The following is a 9,979-nucleotide window of genomic DNA, read 5'->3' as shown; positions in this document are numbered from 1 at the left end:
TCACTGGCATGAGTCACACTGTTTTGAGATTTGCTTTTCATCTTAGGGGACAGACTCTGTGAGTAATGTTGATTCGACTGCGCTCGACCAAAGTAATAACAATGATGTATTCTTCGAACCGAGATATGCCAGTGTAAGTTATGGGGTTGACCCACATCACTAGACTACTCGTATATTTTTGTAACGCTGGATCCTAGGGTGACTCACATCTCTTCTCTTTTGGGTCCTATAGCTGTGCTGGAAAAAGCTGCTTCTCGCGTTCTCCCTAATTGAAATGGGTACCATGCCACAGCTCGCCGAATGTGTATCGCCAGACATTTGCCTGGAGCACTATGAGAGACTGCGACGTAGCGGGTAGCTTGTTTTCCCACTTTGCCGGATGACACCTGGGAGATTCTCCAGGATAAAGCAGTTTGTCAGGCTTATATTTTTCACCGGCACATAACACTAATGCACTCCTGGCCTGCCATTTGTACTCGTTTGTCTCGACAGGAAGTGAGATGGTAAACAGGGCCCTGAAACGCGAGCTCGCGGCGGAGACGGGAGTTGGGGGGGGGGGGGGGGGGGTGCTGCTGCCCTCCACACCTCTCATCAGGAGGTGGACAGGCCTGAGGAGAGCTAATTAGCATCCCTCTCATTGATTGCTGTAGTAGATGAATGCATTTAGAAAAAAGGGTTGGTTTCTATTTTTTGCTCGGTGGTAATGGCGTGCTTTGTCGACTTATATGACCCGAATTAAAAGACTCCGATCGGCCATTTAACAAAATGTTAAAAATAGCCATGAATGTCACTCAATGTATCAGGTGCTTCTGTCATCTTATCTATGGCCTTGTACAAACTGCCAGCCCAACTCTGTGTTTTTTTTTGTTGCATATCATATTGCATATTGTATCCAGATTGATTTGAGAAAGTCTGGACAGCATAAAACCCACATGAAATGCGGTTTTGCTGAATCCAGAGCACATTGGAGGTGATTTGAAATGCGATTCCACTTGGATTTCTACAGATGCTTTGGTTGCTCAAACAGGATTTCAAATCGCATTTAGCGTCACTCACGACGACGACGACGACGACGACGACGACGACGACGACGACGACGACGACGACGTCAAATTCAGAGTGATGTCGGAAAGGGCATGAAGGCGGCTGAGAGAGCAGCTGAGAGAGCAGCAGAGAGAGCGGTATCAAAGAAGTGAGATCTACCGCTTTGCTTGCTCTATGACTCAACCATCAGAGCTTATAGCTACAGTAAGATGAGATCCGCGCGACGCCTGTCAAAGTGATTCTGTTTAGCTAGTGACATGCGGAGATGTACACTGGTGATGCATAGTAGCGATATGGTTTTCTTTGTGCAGAGGTGTTAAAGTATAAGCCTTATCCAAGAGTTGTTGTAGTGATATTTAATAGGGGGGCCTGCTGGGCCTTAGTCCATCCAACTCCTGCCCACCCATGTTGGATTGGTTGATCTGGGCTCAGGTTGGATGTCCAACAGTTCTCCTGCAGTGTGGAGCCTCACTGTCAAATTACATTTATAAATAGATCTTGGCTCAATGCTGACAGCGCCCCATCGTCGAGTCCTTGAGCCCTGGCTGGAATCTGCCATCTGTTTGAAGGCGTTGGAGACTTCTGCTATGGCTGATAGGACACCGCACTGCTGCTGCTCCCTGAAGAAATCACAATAGGGAAGGATTGTGCAGAAACGGCATTAAAACGAGGTGGGTTTTTTAAAAGCAGAGGGCCACTATAATAATATGATAACATTACGAGCACATTTGGCATTCCCTCTCCACGAGATATAAGTCGCTATTATCCGTTTACGTTTTCATTATTTGAGATAGACATTTCCTCGGCTTTCACATTAGCATTTTGGAAGCAGAGGAAATGAGCTAATCATTTTCCCTGTTGCAGCAGGTGACATTTATTTTATCTTGTTGATGTTTTATCCTCGCGGTCAAATTCAGTTATTCCTCACCATAAAACTTTCATTAGAATTCGCCCCGACTTCACGACTTCACGCGCGCCCTCAGAGAGGGGTATCCGTCAGGTTTCGGGGGCCCCGGCCGTTACAGAAAGGTCAGGGTATTTGTCTCCTCCTCAAGTGTATTTCCCGCCCCCCCCTCTTCTCCTCTGGCTTCCGAGGAACAGTGTTAAAGCTGGGCCGCGGCCCCCACTCCATCACGGCAGACATCTCAATCCGTTTCCAGCGCTCGCCTTTTACACGGCGTTTACAGCGGCACAGCGCCTTTTCAATACTGATCAGTCACAGCTCCTTTCGCCTTCATTCATCACTACCGCTTTCCCTCCATTTTTCTCCTTCCTCCTCCTCACACTTCATCCTGCAATCCCTCTCTCTCTCTCTCTCTCCATCCTCCAGCAGGGCATCTCTCTCTCTCTCCCTCTCTCCTCCAGCAGGGCCTCTCTCTCTCTCCCTCTCTCCTCCAGCAAGGCCTCTCTCTCTCTCTCTCTCCCTCCTCGAGCAGGGCCTCTATCTCTCTCTCTTTTTTCTCCCTCTCACCTCTCCCCCATTCTCTCCCTCTGTCTCATCATTTGTGGAAGGGCCGAGTGCCACCGGATGCTGGTAATCTGCTGCTCTGATTGCATAGGACATGCATGAATGGTACCCAACCTTGTTCCCAATATTCTTTTGCTCTGAGTCATGACTTTAATCATTCGTAATGGAGGGTGATGAATACTTGGGACCACTTGAGTATTTAATGAATTGCACGGCGCCGGGATGACATGGCTGCCGAGTAGGAAATTGGCGTTTCTTGTTTTCAATTGTGGCGACTTAGAAGCTTTGGCATAATTGATCTGTCTGCAGGTTTTTAGCTGTTGGCAAGTCCAAATGTCAATTGTCACATTTCTTGTGTATTTGCTGCGCTGTGATTAGATCAGATTAAAATTGTAATCTGCAAAATTCTATTTTATTTTTTATGTTTTGTCTCCTTTGGTGCTCAGCGCTCATTGTTTATATGCAAATATTAGAGATTATTATTTGAATGATCCCGGCCGACCAGAGGAGGCGCTAGTGCAGCGACCAGGACTCACACCCCACAGGCTTCCCACTCGCAGACGCAGACACGGCCAATTGTGTCTGTAGGAACATCTGGTCAAGCCGGAAGTACCGCTGCCGGGAACTGAACCCGGGGCCCCGAAGTGCTTTGACTTCTTCACTACCCAGATGCCAACACCATAAATGTTTCTAGTCTAGTCCGCTTTTTAGTAGTCTCTGAGTTTAGTCTACTGCCAGAAGGTCATTATTGGCTTCATGAGAGGATGTCAGGGCAGGTAGCTATGCACCTTTTACTTAGCTATGTAGAGCTATGTAGAGCTCTAACTCAGGTTCTCACTTAGCATTGTGTTCATATTTTAAATATGTTTTGTTGCACTATGTTACTTTTTACCCCTATTAGGACCATCTCTCTGGGGGGGGTTCCTATGACATCAACAGCTTTTGGACAATTTAGAGGGATGTTTTTTCTGCCATAGAGATAAACTATAGCTAGCTGCTTCTTACCGGCTAGTGACATCTGTGTGTGCTGTAGGCCTACAGTATAATACACCCGCTGATGAATATAAACTGACAGTGTCCAAGATACCATCATTTACATTAAGTTACTCAAGCTGTTTGGGCAGTTTCTCAACAGGGGGCGCTATAGAGAGTTTGGAACTGAGCATTTATTTACAGATGTTATGCATACTATGTGCTGATCTGTTTTGCTGTTTAAGCAGTCAGTATGTTAGCTTGCGATTTGTGTTTACTTAAATGTACCACTACTACAGTGCTGTTTTATGTTGTATTTTGTTTGTGTCTTATAAGCCCATGAGGGTTGGGCACCCTAGGGTGCATGTCATGACACACAAGAATAAAAATCAATCAATGAATAAATCAAATCCCTATGTGTCTGCTGAGAAAGTGTACACCTTGGAACTGCTGTTTGACACCATCAACTCAACTCTTTAACGAATGCCTTGCTATGAGTAGAAGAACCTGTGTTATCCAGCTTGTCTCTTTGCCCGTGGCTCCGGTGTGAAATCATTCCTTGTCACTGTTTATCTGAGGCAAACATCTTGATATTCTGTCTCCGGCTCTGCAGCCTTCTGCCCCTAAGCTGCTCGCGTTGTGATTAGCGGATTAAAATATCGCATTGTGTGAACTCGACTCTTCGACAGCTCTGGAACACACAATTTGCCAAACGTATGGTTGATTAAAACGAGAGTGACAGACGTGCCGTGAAGTCTGCATGGTGAAGTGTATGAGCCTCCATTCTTCATTGGTTGAATTAGATTACTTTAATCTGATAGAGCGGCTCTTCCAAGTCATCGCCCAATTATGCAGCTATGCACTTTTTATCGCCCCCCCCCCACACACACACACATACACACACACACACACACACACACACACACACACACACACACATACACACACACACACATGCTGGCGATTCCGTTCCATCTGGAGTAACACTAACAGCTTCTCAAAAATCATAATGCATTCATTTTTAATTAAAATCTGAATTTGGGTGTTTTGGTTGTGGAATATTTTACACTCTCGAGGGATGTACAAGTCTTAGATGTTTAATTCATTTTTCATCCCTTAGCCTTGGAATAGCTTGTCTTCACAGTATTTAAAAATATATATATATATATTTTTCCTATTTGGAAGTTAATGGGTTCCCCAGGGTTCATTGCATGCAATAACACATTTTATTGACGAACAGTGGTTATTTGTATGGAAAACTTTGGAATATGCATGATTTACCAGGCTTGTTGAGAATTATCTTCGTGAACTGTATTGCCGAGTACCAAATGAAACCACCAACGGTCATACTGTACACAAGGGGAAGAGCAGTATAAAAGAAGCGAGGAGAGAGATCTGTGCATGGAATCCGAGGAGAGACCTTTCTTGTGCTATTCTGATCTCACCTTTCCCCCCACAAATAGCACGCGGTGTCTGCAACAGAAAAAGACTTGCTCCAGGCTATGTAGCATTGATATGAAAGACTCTAATTCTAGTCTTGGGAAAGTTCCCACGTTAAAACCTGTTTTTGGTGTGTGTGTGTGAACTCAGTCCTGTACTGGAGTACTGGACCACACAGATTCTAGTGTCATGAAAGGGTTTTTCAGATAACACACACACACACACACACACACTTCCAAAGCAAATGAATTCAATACATTTAATTGTTAATTGACTCATTGCACATTTGCTCAAGTGCAGACTCATACTCACTCAATGTAAAGCTTTAAAAAATACAATCTCAGTCATCTCTGACATGTGATTCTGAGTGCTTTCACGTTGGTTGTAAATAAAATACAGAATATGACAGATAAACCCTCTCTTTAGAGGCTTGTTTTTTTATATATATATATATATATATAATTCTGTAAAGTAAACATTGAGAAACAGGGCAGCATAACTGGTCCACGTCAAAGATAGTTTCATTCATATAGGTAGTGTAACTTTCAACATAATACATGTACATTTCCCATTGTCTGTGTAAACACGGTTTGGTGTCCTATTTCTTTTTAAAGATGTATAGGGTTGGCCCCACTGTAACATACCACCGAGTGTAGAGAGGAGAGTCCTCACTTTAAACCGTAGCGTGAATTACCACCTTTCTGTTGGCACCTGAAGTATCATAATCACCACTCTTGACTTGCAGTACTTTTTTGTGTGCATGCTTCATATTGCACATAGACGATGTACTCCACTCTCCCTTTTAGAAACAGATGAACAGGTTTACAATACTTCACATCTTTCTCAAATTAAAAAAATAGTTGTAATCATCGACTGTACACAATACCAAAAACAATGTGCTCTTTCCCATATAATGTATAGTTCTCTCGACATGCCCTTCTCGTCGGGGGCGGGAACCGGTGCTCTAGGCGACGAGGCGCGTCACGGAGGCCTCTCGCCGTGGAACTTCCTGTGTCTGTACCGACCGTTCTTCTCCTTGGCAATGTTGATGCAGGCGTTGTGCTTGTTGCTCTGCAAGTGGTTCCAGTACTTGATGAGTTCGTTGGGCTGGAACTGGTGGGACGTGATCAGGTGGCTGTACTTGCAGCTGGAGTACGACACCCGCCAGTGGTTGAAGAGGAACTCATTGGGCGGCGGCGCCGGGTCGATGCGCAGCTTGGCCAGGCAGATCCCCACGTACACGTCCTCCAGGTGCAGCCTGCGTATGCTGAGCGACGCCTGGTAGATCAGCGCCGCCATGTCGCCCGAGAACACGTACCCCGTGCCCGAGCAGAAGATGGGGTAGCGCTCGCTGGGGTACAGCTCCGGCGGCATGTACCACTTGCTGTCCTTGTTGCGGTTCGGCGCGTAGCCCCTCATCAGGTAGCCCGTGAAGTACCTCTGCCTGGGCGGCAGCTCGGGCTTCAGCAGCTTCTGGACCAGATACTCGGTGTTGACGAACATGTCGCTGTCCGTCTTCATCACGTAGCCGGCGTGCGGACAGTGGGTGGCCACCCAGTTCATGCCCATCAGGGTCTTGATGGTCAGGTTGTAGTACGTGTCCTGGTAGTCCTGTTGGATGATGTCGTGGTGGACGCGGCTCTCCTCCTCTATGCTGCGCTGGAGGAAGGCGTCCGAGCCCTTTCCCGCGCCGAGCAAAAACAGACGAACGGAGACCATCCCCATCGCCACGCTCTCGTTGCCCCACGTCTGGCGGATGGCGTCGCGGGCGCCGGCCTGGCCGGGCTCGGCGGCGATGAGGAGGAGGAGGAAGGGCGTGCTGTCCCTGCACTTGAAGGGCTCGTTCAGGATGTAGCGGTACGGCTGGGCGCTGAGCCTCCCGCCCACGCCCATCTCCTTCTGCAAGCTGTTGTTCGTGCTCATGGAGTCCTCGAGACCCATCACGCCCGTCCTGGTCCCCCCTCCTGCCCCTGCCTCGCCGCCGCCCCCCTCTGCCTGCTGCGAACTGAGGTTGAGCAAAGGCTTAGGCGCCACGTGGCCCGTCTCCCTCCAGAGGCCCCTGAGGGAGGCGCTCTGGTTGGCCTCCGCCTTGGGGCCGCGGAAGCCCCTGACGGTGTAGGCCAGCGGGTTGTCCCGGGGCCCGCTGCGTCCCGGCAGCCAGTCCTGGTGGCTGAAGAAGAGGAAGAGGGTGAAGAGCAGGGCCAGAGAGAGGAGGCCCGCCACGTGGGTGCGGAAGAGGGAGCGCTTGACGCTCCAGGTCATCTTGACGGGACAGCAGTGCCGGCGTCTCCACTGCATGCTGCAGGTCGGGGTCGCAGGGGGCTGCTGCTGGGGTCACATACGATCACCTCAAACATGTGGTGGCCCAACAGTCAGAGTGTTGTCTGAGCTGGCGGGGTGGGGTGAGTTTGGAGTGGAGTGGAGTGGAGCCTCCTTAGTGGAGTCAGGGGGAACGAACGTTTGAGTCCCCCCCCCCCCCCGGTGAAGCTTGGAGCAGGGCTATCGGGGCTCCCGGTGGAGCTAGGAAAGCAGCGATGTTTCTCTGGCCATGGAGGCTCCTGCCAGGCTCTGCGTTGGCACTGCAGACAAACACAGGGTCATGCTCTGTGTCTCGACTCCTTCAGGAGATGATAAGGGTCACCTCCTCCATGGCTGCTCCCTCTAATCTGAAGAGGAAAAACACACAAAGCAAAGAAACTGTCTTGGCAAGTGTCCAGAATGCACCTCCTATCCATTGGCTTTGAGCCATTAGTCAATTCTCAGTGGCAGAGATGTGTGTGTTTTTTTTTTTATTGTGCTTGTGGGGGAATAGAGCTTATTTCTTAATCATTGTGTTTGCTCTTTGTTTTGGCACACTCAGGGTAATTGTAAATTAATATTTTCAGATACCGAAGCCCCAGTTGCAGCCGTCTATCTTGCATACAGTGCCCGCTATGGTAAATGGCTCTGTTTGGTAAGCTGACTTAACATTTTTGAAAGAGAGGAGCTGAATCAATATGACAGTGTTGTAGCTGCTTTGATTGGACAGGGACTTATAGCAGAGCCGTCTCTGGGGATGTGCTTTTACCGAGAGGAGAAAATGGGAGATTTAGAAAACAGTGTTGCCGACATGTCTGTGGCGGAGGAGGCAGAGATTGCTGCTGTAGAGAGTGATTGTGCGTACGAGGAAAGATGCGTCTAGATGTGTGACGTCTCTAAAAACACAGCATGACGCACATTTTCAATCATGGAGGCAAAAACAGAAAACTAAATCACCGGCAATGTGCACATTCTCATGTCAGTTTCAAAATCATGTTGATTTCCTAGAGATGCCAGAAAACGAGAAAATATTCCCCCCAGATCGTCACGGCCTCGTTGTCTTACAGTAAAAGCCATCTGGAATAGGTAAGACTTTAAATGAATACACGTCTTGATGGAGGCAACTATCAGCTAGCAAGGTGGTGTTAGGCAGTGCGTGGTGGCGGTTGGCTCTTGCATGTTATTATCCAGCTTAACGCCCCTTAGGGCAGAAGTATAAATTGCAGGTTTGCACAACATGGTGCTGGCTAACACTGCTCTGCACGGCTCGGGCGCGCGGGGGCCATCAGCCCCCCGCGCGCCGCGCCTCGACAGCCATGGGAGGAGATGCATCTGTCAAAATGAATCTTCAGGCTCCAGCAAGCAGCGGTGCCCAAGCCTCAGCCAGCCTCTGGCCACAACAGCCTTCACCCCACATTCACCTTCCACCTTCAGCCTCTCAATGCCTCTCATACTGTCTACTCCACAGACCACCCAGCCAGCTCCATCTTCTGTCCTGACCTCCAGCCACAGACAGAAGCTGCTGCTGCATCGTGGAATGCCTGCTGTGTGTGTTATAGCCACAGAGAGCACGAGATGCAATCACGTTCATGTTCAGGGCATTGATTCACTCGCTCACAATCAGTGTGCATAAGCACTAAATATAGATAACGTAAGCACTAAATATACTGGGGCATCAGGCATAATCTGGTGCACATCAAATACTGCACACAGAATCATTCACACACACAAACCACAAAATATAGTGCACATCACGCATAATCATACACACACATGCACACACACATGCACACTCACACACACACACACACACACACACACACACACACACACACACAACCACAAAATATAGTGCACATCACGCATAATCATACACACACATGCACGCACACACACACACGCACGCACGCACGCGCACACACACACACACACACACACACACACACACACAACCCAAAAATATAGTGCACATCACGCATAATCATACACACACATGCACACACACACACAGACATGCACAAACACACACACACACGCAACCACAAAATATAGTGCACATCACGCATAATCATACACACACACACACACACACACACACACACACACACACACACACACACACACACCCATAATCATTCACACACACAAAATACAGTGCACACCACACAATCATACACACAATACTGCATACAGTACATACCGTAATCATGCTGAGGTTAGGTTTAGGTTGGCTAACGTGTGTTCTGTGTGCTGCAGGTCTCTGTCTTTCTCTCCCAAACTGTTTAACATTTGGCGAGCTATCTACTGTAGCAAAGCTAAAGTGAGATGTTTTGAACAGATGGAAGGTGATAGCCCCCTCTTAGCAGTGTCAGCACAGCAGAGCAGCTGCAGCAACATGCATGATGTCAAAGCAAACGGATAGTGTTAGAGAATATTAAAGAACTATTCCAAATGAGTCAATAATGTTTTCTTGTAACTGCTTATTTGTCATTTTGTGCAATATGAATTACGTTAGTTAACACGTTCACTGCCAATGACGTATTAATACGTCAAAAATAATCCAACGGTTGACTGCCAATGACGTATTAACACATTCAGTGCCAGCGACGCCATATGGCGTCATTAGAAATTTACCGTAGAGTGCCAGCGACGCCAAATGGCGTCAATAACTCGATTTTTTTTTTTGACGGGGGGGTGTCGATCTATGCCTCTTACATCGCCTCTTACAGTATCAGAGGTATTGAATGTGTCTAACCT

At 47.9% G+C, this 9,979-nt stretch overlaps 1 protein-coding gene across 1 annotated transcript in view; it reads right to left on the bottom strand.

Annotated features, from left to right (window-relative positions):
- Positions 1 to 5,333: 5,333 nt before the first annotated feature.
- The window catches only part of b3galt2 (UDP-Gal:betaGlcNAc beta 1,3-galactosyltransferase, polypeptide 2), a 15,068-nt gene continuing 10,422 nt past the window's right edge, over positions 5,334 to 9,979 (bottom strand). Inside the window, exon 2 of the mRNA XM_083648205.1 lies at positions 5,334 to 7,590. Coding sequence (XP_083504331.1) covers positions 5,906 to 7,222 — 1,317 coding nt within the window. The 5' untranslated portion in view covers positions 7,223 to 7,590 and the 3' untranslated portion in view covers positions 5,334 to 5,905. The remainder of the gene's footprint in view (positions 7,591 to 9,979) is intronic.

Source organism: Poromitra crassiceps (assembly GCF_964638095.1).
Source record: "Poromitra crassiceps genome assembly, chromosome: 12".
NCBI lineage: Eukaryota > Metazoa > Chordata > Actinopteri > Beryciformes > Melamphaidae > Poromitra > Poromitra crassiceps.
This window is presented reverse-complemented; position numbering and strand designations above follow the sequence as displayed.